The sequence below is a fragment of the Bombus huntii genome, chromosome 4, assembly GCF_024542735.1.
Source record: "Bombus huntii isolate Logan2020A chromosome 4, iyBomHunt1.1, whole genome shotgun sequence".
In the NCBI taxonomy this organism is placed as follows: domain Eukaryota; kingdom Metazoa; phylum Arthropoda; class Insecta; order Hymenoptera; family Apidae; genus Bombus; species Bombus huntii.
Genome location: NC_066241.1, coordinates 15,612,411 through 15,626,419, shown reverse-complemented (window position 1 = coordinate 15,626,419; position 14,009 = coordinate 15,612,411). Strand labels below are relative to the sequence as shown.

The 14,009-nt window shown below is 33.3% G+C and overlaps 1 protein-coding gene and 1 pseudogene across 2 annotated transcripts in view; both read left to right on the top strand.

Moving 5' to 3' along the window:
• Positions 1–676: 676 nt before the first annotated feature.
• The window catches only part of LOC126865058 (uncharacterized), a 21,143-nt gene continuing 7,810 nt past the window's right edge, over positions 677–14,009 (top strand). For both annotated transcript variants that reach the window (XR_007689431.1, XM_050617136.1), the window contains exons 1-2: positions 677–3,564; positions 3,714–4,114. Coding sequence is in view for 1 of the 2 variants with exons in the window: in XM_050617136.1 (XP_050473093.1) it covers positions 2,933–3,564; positions 3,714–4,107 (1,026 nt within the window). In the remaining variant the exon portion in view is untranslated. The remainder of the gene's footprint in view (positions 3,565–3,713; positions 4,115–14,009) is intronic.
• LOC126864571 (cytochrome P450 4g15-like) overlaps positions 7,920–14,009 on the top strand; it is an 18,977-nt pseudogene continuing 12,887 nt past the window's right edge.

The window sequence follows — 14,009 nt, the reverse complement described above, 5'->3', positions numbered from 1 at the left end:
TACAATAATGTCATCGAGTTAATAATATGTACATATTACCGTTAACATTGGGAAAACTCATTTACTCAAAATTCTCACGAACGACTATATAGATGGTATTAAATTCGCTATACTGATTCGTCGAACCACCCTCGCAAATTTTCGGAACATTTCTTTTACAGTAGGTGCCCTCGGATTCACTTTCGCGTAGCTCTCGAAATAACAGGGTCCATAGTAGCTGTAGTCAAGGATCAACGGACATGAATGTATGGCGCGCGCGCTTTCGTTCTCATTGCTCGCCAATAGATTCCTCGAGCGCGACGCCCGTTTACGCACAGTCTCATAGACACAGACCCATACGTGCATAAAGTACGCAACTGGCACACGCGCTCCCCCCGGCATATGGCGCGCACGGTCCCCCTTTTCAGTTCCGGGGGAGAAGAAACGAGGGGGCTGCGGCGCGTGCTCAAAATCCCCACTACCTCTTCCTCTTTGCACAACACGCGTTTCCCTCGCGTGCTTCTTGCTCGCTCTTTCGCCTTCTTTCTGTCCCTCGTAAACCCTAATTCCCCTCGCCCCCTGCACAGCGTCTCCCCTGAAACCAGCCCTCGGTCTCACTCTATGGTGCAGCAAAATGCTGAAACCTAACCCATCTATCGGATGTCCGCGTTCATTCTCAACGCAGACGCCATGCGGTGCGTAGCACGGAGGTCTGATCAGAAACGAGAACTGCCATTCGCCGGGAAGAGCTCTGTGAAAAAGTGACCGCTGACGAATGCCGAGAAATCATCGGCCACAGTGTCAACGAAATCTTGATAACCCGAAGGAATTTCGGACTGAGCTTTCGCGTGATTGTTTCTTTCGATCGGTTCGATGGGATCGAATGGTTCATGATGGGCTCATCGCGAGTGAGTTCGAACGTGAGATCGTGTTGGTAGAAATTCGCCATTCAGTGTGAGTTCAATATTTTTACAAGTTGAAGGTTGAATCGATTGACGAATTTTGTAAGTGTGAAGAAAACGGGAACGTTTGTAAAATCCTGTCGTAATTGTCGTTCGAGATTATTAAGTTGGTTTCTTTGATTAGACCGGCATTGGCTACGGCGCGTGCTTACAAAACCCCCCACCACCTGGTCCCTTTGCTACCCCTTTTTCTCCCATGCGCGCTATCGTACATAAGTACGTCCGTGTCATTCCGTGGCGTAGTAAAATATTAGACGGGATCTAACCTCTTGTCGAAGAGGTTTCCACGCTCATTTTGTAGTTAAACGCTATGCAGTCCGCGACGCGGTTTTGTTTAAAACGATGCTACTCTGATCGGTAGCGAACGCTCGGTAACAGTTTTATCGCCTGAATGGAGTTATATTTGTGTAACGTATGTGAATTTCGACCACTTTCAAGAAAGCAGAATTGCGACTGTAACGTTCGTCTTGAAAACCGTAATCGACCAAAAGAATTGTTAATGTTGAAATTACGCCAAAGAAGAAAATTTGTATGGTGCTCGAAAAGTATTAACGACCTATATCAAAATATTGATCTCAGGATTCTTGACCATTTGAATTACTTAATGGATTTGTGCCTTAAATTTTTAGTAGCAAGTGACCTTAGTCCTACAGATAGAGGAACCAAAATTGGTTACAAGTGCCTTAATAGCCGAAATAGATAAATCGATTCGTAATAAGTGTTGAAACACGAACAATGGTTATTTGTACCGTTATAAATCATTAAGATCGTTTCAATGCTCTATTTGAAGTTATTAAAGTGCTTTCCTTTTAAATAAGAGCGTTTAACTGGTGCTATACAATTCCTTCAGTCATATTGTGATAATACAATTCAAAGATCTCGATTCTAATTGAGACGTCACGCGACGTTTGAATGATATTCTACAATTTCAAAAGTTACTGTTTCGTAGCAAGAGATACGCGAATGAAGAGTTGAACGTTGACAATTGTTTTTGATATTATTAATGTTTTTAAAATGTAACGAATTCAGATTCCGAAGAATAATTTCCGAGGAGTCGACGACCGTCGTGGAGAAGAATAGACGGTGACCTCATGCTTTACTTAAGCCGTTGTGACCGACAACGAGACAATTGGATCTTGGTTCGGGTCATCAGCTTCATCATTTGGTAGAAAAAAGGCCTATAGCCTATCGAAAACTTTGGCAAAATCGCTCGTTTAGCAGAGATCGTAACAATAACAGCGTTTTATTAAATATCTGTTTATGCTTACCAATTTTTCAACAAGAAAGTATACGCTCTCGTACCTGTTATGTTATAAGAATCATAAATAATTTCAATCATTTTTTTGTATAAAAAGGATATATAATCTGTCGTTACTCATTGATACATAAAACGAAAGAAATGTCTTAGAAATAAATGGTACTGTTATTCTTGTAAAATAAAAAGTGCAAATTAGAAACTCTTAAAACAAAACCGAATGATACATAGGAGTATACCTTTATGCTGGAGTGATATTTTTTAGTATTAAAGAAGATATAATTCTAAAAAGAATCATTGTCAGGCAACTTTGATAATCTTCAAGATTTTAGTCGTTAAAAGATATTCTGATCCAAATTTAAGTATCAAATCGAATAGTCGTCTAACCGTCTGTATCGATAAACATCTTTGTCTTCGAAGGGAGAGCGTGGTTTATTTATAAGTCTATCAATTAGACTCGTCCTCGAAAGGCATTAGAGTCGATAAGTTACTCGTTCTCTTCGCTATTCTCACAATATAAGCTCGTTCTGCAATCGCCACGATTCGAGCTTGTTATTTTTAAGAAAGAGCATTTTGTATTAAAATTACATTGAACGATTTTGCGTTCATGCACTTGAAAAAGACTGATGATAACAGACTTTACCAACGATCGTTTCGACCACGTTGTAACGTTGTATGTATTCGCCCAGTGAATGAAACTTTTTGGCTTGGCTATTAAAGCAGAAAGGTGATCAAAATGACGACTATGGGAGTTACTGTATTTTGTAATAGGGTACAAATAAATGGAAATGATCAAGAGCAACTAATGTTGCTAAGAACGTTGCAAGATAACGAAAGCAACATAATCGGCAATCAAACTCATCTGATAGTCCCCAAAAATAATAATAATACTAACGCAACCGCTTCTGCAACCGTGTTGCCGCCCTACGATCCCTCTAGATTGAAGAAACACGGAAAAAACGGACAGCCGCCGCCTGTTGCAGTTGCAAGAAGAAATGCACGCGAGAGGAATCGGGTTAAACAGGTGAACAATGGATTCGCAACTCTGAGACAACACATTCCGAGTCACATCGCTGCAGGTTATGGCGATAGAGGCAAGAAATTGTCGAAAGTAGAAACCCTGCGAATGGCCGTGGAGTACATTAGGGGACTTCAAAGGTTGCTCGCCGAAGCTGATGGGGTTGAATACGATTCGAATGTTGGTGCTACACAGTGTATGCCTTCGCCCACCAGCAGCGTTGTTTCATCGAGTCACAACGGTTCTGGGGAGAGACTCGTCTTGGAAGACGATGTCCTTGCTGCCGAAGACGATGATGGCGAACAGCTAGATGAAGACGAAGAAATTGGAAAACAGAAAACTACATCCAAGTAATTCTTTTGTTTTACATTTTATATTCTTATATTGATCAATATAGCAATTTATTTAAAATGGCCCAACTTAAAATTTAAAGTAAAAGTAAAGTATTGCCAGTAAAACGGATTGAAGTAATAACAATGTTTATATTAATGATTTTCAGATTGTCACCAAATCGAACTGCAGTTACATCGCCCCGTGATTACTACTCATCTTCGATAGGGGATGAAGAGAATCTCGAACCAAGGACTCTATCAAACACGCAGAATTTTTCCCGACTCTCGCCTAATTCGGTAGCATCTCCACCTTCGGAATATTATGGACAAAATGAAGAGAACCTCGAGCCTCAAATTCTATCGCCGTATAGTGGCGCCGGGGATAGCGAAGAGGGTGCAGCCACCGTTTATGCGGCAAGTCCGGAAACCTTTTCTGGAGCCCTGTATTATAAGCAGGAGATCACCGAATCCGGTGAATTCATGGACGTCGTAAGCTGGTGGGAACAAGAGCAGGGTAGGCTAGTACATCAGCAACATAATCAACGCCTCACACACGTGTAGTAGGAAGGTTCGTACTTTACGTTTTTTTATAAAATCTTTCCCATTTACTTTACCTCCCATTTCTAATAGAGAGTTTATGAATTTCATAACTGATTATAATTATTAGATTGCGGATACTTATGTAAATTCGTATTTTTATGGACGTAATTGAAGAAATGGAATCTCAACAGAGATTTATTTTACTTCGTAAATATTATAAATACTATATTTTGTATATATTTATATATTTATATATTTTTTCAGTTTTGCAAATTGTTTTACCTTTCAATTTCCCATACATAAAAATCCGTAGTCTACTGATTACACGATTACGTATTTACTAAAGTAAAGAAATCCAAAATACATATTTTGCATTCCTTATTTGCAATGTGGAATGATTACAAATTATCGATCTTTAAATGTATATAATTATACGTTCAACAGAATATATGTACTAATAAGTGTTTGATACCAATATTATTTTAAACAAAAGATATACAAAACAAACAAACATAAACCAAGATTTAATTTTATATAAATCATTCATAAATAAAATCATATTTGGTTAAAAGAGTTACAATTATACATAACGAGGCACGGCAAAATTATATTTGAAACATGTTTCTTCTTGAATCTTATGTCAAAAATTATTCACGAGTTTAATAGACATCTTATTAGGATATAAATAATTACATCCTTGAATATCTATATTGAGCTATAACATATGTTAAAAATATCATTTCATCGTGAGAAGTATTGATGAACAACGCGCGTGAAATAAAGCTGCATCATTATCAAAATTCAGAAAAGTTACACGTGCGTTATGGTCGTGCATCAACGAACCGGATGAGCGACAATAGAGAGCCGCGTAATATTGTTTTACGTTCGTAAAACTCGCATGGTTCGAGTAGAAGAGTGCTCATTGAAGTACTTTAAGTGGCTTGAACCGACAGGGCTGTTGATCGGCGCCGCGCACGTGACAATTACTCCGAGGAAGCGTCGCCAAGTGGAAACTCGTGTACGGCGTTTCCTTTCGAACACGTGCTCGAGCGTCGACGCTCCCAAAAATAAACTTTACACGTTATAACCACTTTGCGAAGTATGTGACGACGTGACATTCGAGTATACCCTATATGCACTCCAATTTCGAAACAATAAAAAAGCAATGTTGAGTAAAAATTTATTTGCAAACGACGATATGATATTCTGTTTTAAAGTTTATTATATTTATATAGTGGGCTCTTTAAATGGCTTATATTGAACATAATCGTGCATATTGTGGAAAAATGGAAAATAATAGATAAAGAATCAGGATAACTATTGATTTGAATCAAAGTCTCATAGCTTGGATTAAGATTAGATAAAACTACATAATTATTTCCTTCAGAAAAAAGTAGTAAAAGAACATACATTTAAATGAATTGATATTTTATGAAATGTCGATACATTGAGCATTCTTATATGCTTTAGTTGGTGTATAATATTCACGATTAATGTTCTACTATATTATATTAATGTTGTATTAAATTATACATATATAATTTTGCATTATACACATATAATTATACATATATAATTTTTCTTCGTGAAATTATGATTTCCTTTGAAACAGCACTTGCAAGAAATTAGTATTTAAAGAGTGATAGATTTTTAATATATATATATATTACAATACATACACTTTATATAAAATATTAGATTATAACACTCCAAAAATTACTTTCTTCAGTTGAAGTAAATACAAAATAATCTGAATAAACATCACAAGCTAATTTTTCAGACACCACTGCATGGAACCAATTTATTTCTTTGGAATTATATTTCCAAGGGAATTTTTAAATTTATTTTAAACGGAAAGCAATTAATTTCTCTTTTTTAATATTATTATAGAATCAGATAACATTTAGATGAAGCTTGTTCTTTTATTCTGTGTAGTTCAATAGTTGTGACGGAAACTCTAAAGTACTTTTGAAAAATTAAAAAAAAAATTTTTATTCTATATTTTCGACTTCGTTTTTCGCGTAGAATCACCCCCTTTCCGCTTGTACCACCAGTTACCAACCACCCTGTATATTTAGGTTATTGCTAGAACAAGATAAATCAAGAAATTCTTTTGTGTTTACATTATTCTATTTTTCTTCGTATTTATAAACAATTTGACCTGTTTGCTTATAATGTAACGTATCGCATATCTTTAAGAACTTATTAAGTTATTAATCGATGAATGTATTTGCTTTCGATAATAACGGCGTTAAATTTTAATGCATTGTGTCTCTTCTCTAAAACTACCAGAAAAAATATGTTCCTATTATTAGTATTCTATTATTAATAATTGGTAAAGAAAATATTTTTTCTACAGCACAAAGTAATTTAATCTTAAAAGGATTAAAACATGCCAAAGTTTTCCTACTCTTTAGTGTACAATATTTTGTAATTTTTTGTTCATAATTGTTACACACCTTCCACTTTTCTCATATTTTTGCTACGTTAACACACATATTTTATTTTTTGTTCTTTCCTGTTTTTAAGAGAACGGTAGAAAATTGCATGCTTTAATGATTTTAGTTGGTTCAACAAAGTGAAGTAAATAACATTCATTTGTATTCTATTTCGTTTCTTCGTTTCGTTCATTTCATAAATGCACAGTACTACATAGTAACTTATATCTCATGATAAGATTACGCTAAAGTGTACTTACGCCAATACCATGAAGGCAGTTCTTTTGCTATATAGACGTATCAGGTATACGAACAAACGCGCGTCAAGGAAATTTCAAGTTCATATCAGCTTATTCGACTAGTCGGCTCGTACGTTTCGAAACCCTGCTGCCACTGTGGCATGTAACATCAAAAGTGCGCTCCCATAAACGGAAGTAGTTTACCATTTTACCATATGTTAGCTATCCTCCTCGAAAATATCTCTCGACCAGACCTTTCTCAATCTTCGTGGTTTCCAATTGCTCGACATTGATCCGTTTCTTTTCGCGTCGCTCACGCATATGCTCGCCTCCTTAAGTTAAATCGTATTTTATGTTTTTAGGTTGTTTCAAAGATGTAAAACTTTTGTCGTGTAATGAATTTGTTAATAGAATTTTACAGTTAATGTATACGTGCATTACATAAGCAAATATTTAACTAAGAAAAGTATTATTTTTTATCAGGTGTTGCTAGTTTTTGTAGGTATTGATTAGTTGTATTAAATAAGTTGTTCTTTGTCATCACTCTATAACACAATTTGTTACGGAATTACATTTAATGTTATTACTGTAGAATATCCCGTACAATAATTCCGGTTTTTCAGATAATTACTAATGATTAACATTAGTTCTAATTTCAAATATGCAAAGATTGATTACAAAATTTAAGTTACATGAATTATTTATCTTTCCTTAGTAATTAGATGAATGATTATCGATTTTATGTGTTAATAAATGACATTTAAATAAGATAATTATTATTAGCTAAGATAAGATATTAAAACGTTGACTGTTTTATTAAAATGTGTTACTTAATATAACGTAAAATCCTAGAACAAACGATAGAAATATTTTTGTATAAACAGATGTTTCCAGACAATCTAACTTTCTAACACGAAAATTAAATTTTATAATATTAATTTTATAATATTATAGGATAAAAGTTAAAAAGGAATTGATGCAGTTATATAACATATTAAAAAGGGGGTTAATTATCATGGAAATAAATTAAAAACATTTTTCAATTTTTTCGCATCTCGGTATTAATGAAATAAACGTCGACGGAGATGCAATGCAGAAATCGAGTTATAGAGAAAAGAAATCAGCTTGCTGTGCAGTCGAGTTATAAATAGAAATCATGATTTCCTTAAAAACATTCGTAACCCACGTGCCATATACTAAGTCTGATATAATGTTTGATACATGTGCACATATCGGTACTCAAGGCGGCCATAAGGCGACAGAAGCTCTTCGTATTTTTAACATATGGGTGGCAAGAGGACAGTCGTTAAGTAAGGAATACGGGAGATAATTTGGAAACTAAAATTCGAGTTTAAAAACCGGAACAAGTATTTATTTGTTTCTTCGATTCCTTTTTTTTGGATAAAAATACCATATTTCTAAATTTGTTTTTTAAATTTTGCACAATTAATATGTATAAAATAATTTTAATCGAAATAATCTTAAAATATTATAATAATTTTATTAATCGACTGGTGGAAAATTATATAATAATTATGATATAAGTAAATTTTTTTATTTCAACTCTTAAGTTTCATAGACAACTATATTAGTTTCTATATATTATTATAGTTGTTTTTTACTTTCTCTCGATAGGAACATGCTTTAGTACCTTCGAAAAATATATAAGGCTTTTTATATCTAAAATATCATTTTATTACAAAATAGTATTAGAAACTGATATGATTCTTAGTTCACCAATCGTAAATGGAATATTTAAACATAAGATTTGTAGTGTAGATGGGATTTTATACAATAATATAAATATTGTAGATGTTAAATGTATTGTAACTATTGTAGGTATTCTTGAGGGTGCAAAACAAACAAATATTGTTCTTATAATTAACAATTTCTCAAAACAAGTAACAAAACAAGTAAAACAGTAACTAGTTACACAGAAATATACACACACGTGTGTACACATATGTATCTGCATTTACTTGCAGTTATCTGTATATAATTATTGCACATATAAGGATTGTTCTAATAATCAAAAATTTGTAGTTGAATAGTAGAAATATACTAACCTTTTAAATCAAAATTTAATATGTGTCTATGTTAGCAGTTAACAAGTATGAATAACGTTGTAAGATATTTATAAAAAAATATAACATTCATGTTTTATAATGTCATTATTACTTATAAGATTGATCTGTTATTTTTAACTTACTTAAAAAGTGCCTATTTGAAACTGCTCAGATCATATCTAAATACATTTTTTTGAAGATTATTTTTCTTAATAACGTAAAATAATGGAATCTATTTTGGAAATGTAAATGAAGAAATCTTTCATATAATATACTAATTTCAAAACGTATCATATATTTACTGATTACAGAAGAACAACTAAAAGGTTTCCCTTAATCCTTTGTATTGTGACATTATTATCTACTATGAGAAAATACATTAAATGTTTATAAATATGAATTCTCTTATACTTAACTTAAACACTGAAACCCTCAAGTTTCAGTGCCATATGGGTAATAGCACTGCGATTAAGAAGCTTTAGCGAAACGACTACCATATGTCAAGTAATATATTTGTGCATACCCGCCTTCTTTCCAACTTCTCATTTTGAGATTGCCAGTATTGAATCAACCTCTAAAACGTATCATTATTGAAAGAACATATCGATTCTGTAAGAATTGTAACCTTGCTACGTGCAAGGTACAATGTCGAAATTTTTTGATAATTATTAGCGACTTTAGCGAAATGACCGATATTAACTTTCACGTTATACGCAATTTAATTTCCACTCGTCCTACTGGCCAAAACTTTTTTCACAAGGTTCACCTTTAAAAGAAATCATTAACGTGTTTGCGTTCTTACGGTCCTTATAAAGTCTCTTTTTCGTTCCTTACGTCGTTCAATTACCTTGGCCTTAAAACGAATTCCCCGCGTCAATCATACAAATTAAAATGATCCGCTTCTGGCAATAAGCAGCCCACCAGTTTCGATTTTTCTTTTTTCTTTCCGGTTTTTACGATACTCGACGCGGAGGCCTGGTTCACGAGAAATTTCTGAATACCGGAGGCGTAGTTCTCGATGAAAGTAGCAATAAAATGTGTATCCTAGGGAGTAAGAAGTTCCACGCGAAAGTCGGGCCGAACGAGTGGACAACCAAGCAAGTAATTCTCGACAATTATAAAGTGAGGTCATCTACGAAATTTACGAGATGCGTCGCCGCGGCAAATTAATTTAATAAATTCCTTCCTTGGCTCCCGGTCACGTTGATATCGTCCCGTTGCGCGCGAGCCCATCGGCCTTCTTTCGGCTTCTCCATTTTACTCTGCTCCGCACTACTCTCTTTTGACCTCTCCTTTCTTCTCTTTTATTCTTTTCTTTTGTTTTGTTTCGTTCTCCTCTGTCTGCACTGTTGTGCTCGTAACGAGCACGCCGAAACTTTAACCTTGCTATAATCGCGACTATTTTTCTCCGGCGACCGTACGAAAAGCCGGAAGCTGTTCGATGAAATTTCTTCTTTAACTAATGATTATGCATCCTCATACGCCGACCGAAATTTCTTATGGCGGGTAAAGATACGCCGACATCGGTAGCGTTTTAATCCCGCTGTTAATCGAGAGAATTTTTCTTCGGGGCGCGTGACATACAACGTGCGATTACGTTTAGTCGTAAGTGATAGGTACAAATGTTATTCTTGCGAACGTAAAGGATGTTATTGCTGGAAAGTGTAGTGGAATAGCGACAGTCTGTTAATCTTTGTCCATCGTGATCACAAGAAAAATATGTTCGATTAAATTTCACGATTGGACAATAATCAAGCTAATTTATATTTCGGAGTTTTACGTTGCTGAATACATTGTCGTTGTAAAAATATATTAATTTATATTTATAATTGGGAGAATATATGACTTATGTGCAGAAGTAATATATTTACGTAATAGGATTTTTTAAAAAATAAATAGTTAGGGAGAATTACCTATAAGATATTAATTATAGAAGAAGTTACAGGAAGGGCAAGCAGATGATTTCTTTGAATTATTTAGTATTTGCTGAAGCCAACTTAATAGTATACGTATCCAGTATTTCCATTTAAAAAACAAACGTAGTAAGACGTGCAACTGCGTCATAAAATAAAATGGTAGTAACATTTATGCAAGCCTGCTGTTGTTCTTCTCCTTCGACTTGGTGCGCCAAGAACAAAAGAATTTAAAGGTTTGCCATGCTGGTAACCCGCATGTTGCCTATCTTATCAATAAACATTACCAGCATGACAATGTGACGGCGTCCGTATCGGCGACGGTTTGCAGCCGATTATGCTGTTTAGAAATTAAACCTTTTCCGCGAACGAGATCCGTGTTTTTAAAAATTGGAATTGTTTTATTTATCTTTTAGAAACATTTTAATATATGTGTCTAGTATTACACATATATACCATTAATTACAAGTCACATTGGAACATCAAAATAATTTTTATTTCTGATTTTTGCGGCTGTGATATTTTCACATATAATAAAACACTAATATTACTAATTTATCATGTACATTATATATTTATAGTGTATCAAAACAATGAAAAAATAATTTTCAAAATTATTTTTTTATTTTGTTACCGAATATCCGCAACAGACATACATTATATATAATTAATTCCCAGATTAATTATTGTAACTAGACTGTTTCCTTATTATTGTGAAAATATTAATTACGTACCTTATTCACTGTGTACTTTAATTATCTACAGAAGTTTAGAGTAAGTTAAATATAAAAAAAGACAATAGAGTTACAATTAAAACATACATTTGGGATATAGAGATATATAATAAGATAATAGAATAAAAGATAGATTATTCTTCGCCTTATTATATCTATTTTTTACACATTAAATGATTTTTATTTAGAATTAGTAATACGAATATTCGAAGTTTAAAAGTTTAAACAGATCATATTGTCTACTTAGTACATACATATACTTATCTGCATACTAACTGCATATTAAGAAATATATTATTAAAATTATGTATTTAAGAACTAGAGAGAACTTAAACAAATATAGAATAAATTAATGCGATTATTGTTATCTGAATAGTTGCAGTAGGAAAATAAGTATTACTCTAACAAAGAAGATATATTATTTATTATACTATATTGAATTCCATAATACTGTTAAATTCCTGATTATGAATATGCCAATAAATTTGAATAAATTTGATACGAAAAAATTAAGTCAGTAAAATAGGTACATAAATTTGATAATACAAATAATAATAGTACATAATGAAATTTATGCACCGAGTGTTAAAAAATTACTTATCATGGCTTTGACAGGTGATTCTACACCTTCGGATCGGCACGGTGAAGATTTATTTAAAAAAGTATCCGCAAAATTAACTCCGATATCGGATTTTAAAATTAAATTATTTTTCATTACATTCTGTGGAATTTGTTACCAGATATAAAAGTCGCAAAGGGACCATGGGTCCCTCAACTCAATCGTTCTCTTGGAAAGAAAGTGTTAAATTTTCATTAATTGTATATACTAGCTAAAACTAATTTTCATTATAACATATTTCTTTAAAAATAATATATTTGCCTTACAGTCAGATGTAGGGTAAGCCTCATCTATTGTCGCACGTGGATACTCGGATACATTATTCGATATTCCATGTTTTCCTTTTTGTCCTGTCGTATCTGTGTAATGTTCATGTCTACGTGGCAACTTCTACATGGTCACTACTGTCGTTTAAGCAACGTCGGACACGCATTTTCATATTTCGCCTAAGTTTCCCCAAGGTATTATGTGAAATGATTTTACATGATGGAAGGTATATTTAATCTGATGTTCGAATTGTTCAACGGATGTAATCCATCCAACCGAACTGAAATCCATTGAATGGTCCAATCGTTGAAAATCACAACGATCTGAAATTTTTTCTGAACCGCAGCGGTCTTCCATTGTTGTTTGCCGATTGTCGATATATTTCACGTACCAAAGAATAAGTGCTACTAGCTTCATCAATAGCACGCTATGTAAATTCTACCTGACTGCGAGATTTAACGTATTATAACCAAACTCAGTTCTATGTGTTCTACGTCCCTTGTGACATGACTTACACGATGTAATAAAAAAATTTGAAATTTAAGATCAAGATCAATTTCGCCGTTGCTTCTTTAGCTCTCTACTACGCCTACGTTTTCCACTAATACGATAAAATATGATGTGCGATAAAATGAAAATGTTCCAGACGCTTTTCGGTCAAAGAACCACTTTCTGTGGTTCTTTAACATTTCAAAGTGTTCCTCTTAAAAGCAATTTCAAGTCGCGCCCTGCTACTGATAAGCAAATGTCCTTGCAGTGTCTTTCTCGTTTTTTTTTTTTTTTTTTTTTGGTTTTATCTGGAAGCGATACTCTTCAAGGATCGCAACTTTATATATAATTAACGTAATTTATTTGTTAATGGTAATATAGCATGTGACATTTTCCAGTAGAAGTGCTATTAATGCTTTTATTCTAACTTCACTGCATTTATGCCATTTACATGAATAATATAGCGATATGTTCCCTAAATATTCTTTTTTACTATGAGTTTCCGTGAAATGTAGCACATTAGGAAATTATTAAGACTCATAAAACTATTATAAAAATAATATTTTTTTGAACATATAAAATTTATAGTATCAGGTGATTAGTTGAAATCAATAATGTTATTCCTGTAAATAAATTGTTTAACCATAATAGTCGAAATTGTCATAAGATAAAGAGTACTATAATACATATTATATAGTCTTAGATTATTTACGGAGAGACTGTACATCTTGTCTAATATTGCATAGTTTTTGTAAAAGATCATATAGAATGATTTATTAAATAAAAAATATATTGCATTCTCTAAGAAGCACTTTCATTAGTTAATCATGTTTTAATTAGTATTTGGCAATTTTTATGGAGATTCAAGTAAATTATAAATGATTATAAATGAAGTTAGCGAAACAATTGCTAATTGGTACTATGTAAATATTGATTTGTAAAATTAACTTAATTCTGTCCATGAATCATACAATACAAATTTTGGTGAGGAAAAGTATAAGTTCCTTTTGTCATCAAGTGATGGGTACTTCCGTGAATTCTCTCCCAAATGCGTATACTTTTCCCACGATCTCTGGAGTTGCAACAGGGTGTCTCTAAGATTCGTCTGTTCGTTTCCGTACTTAATTCTCGTTGATCCAGGTAAATAAGGATCTTCAC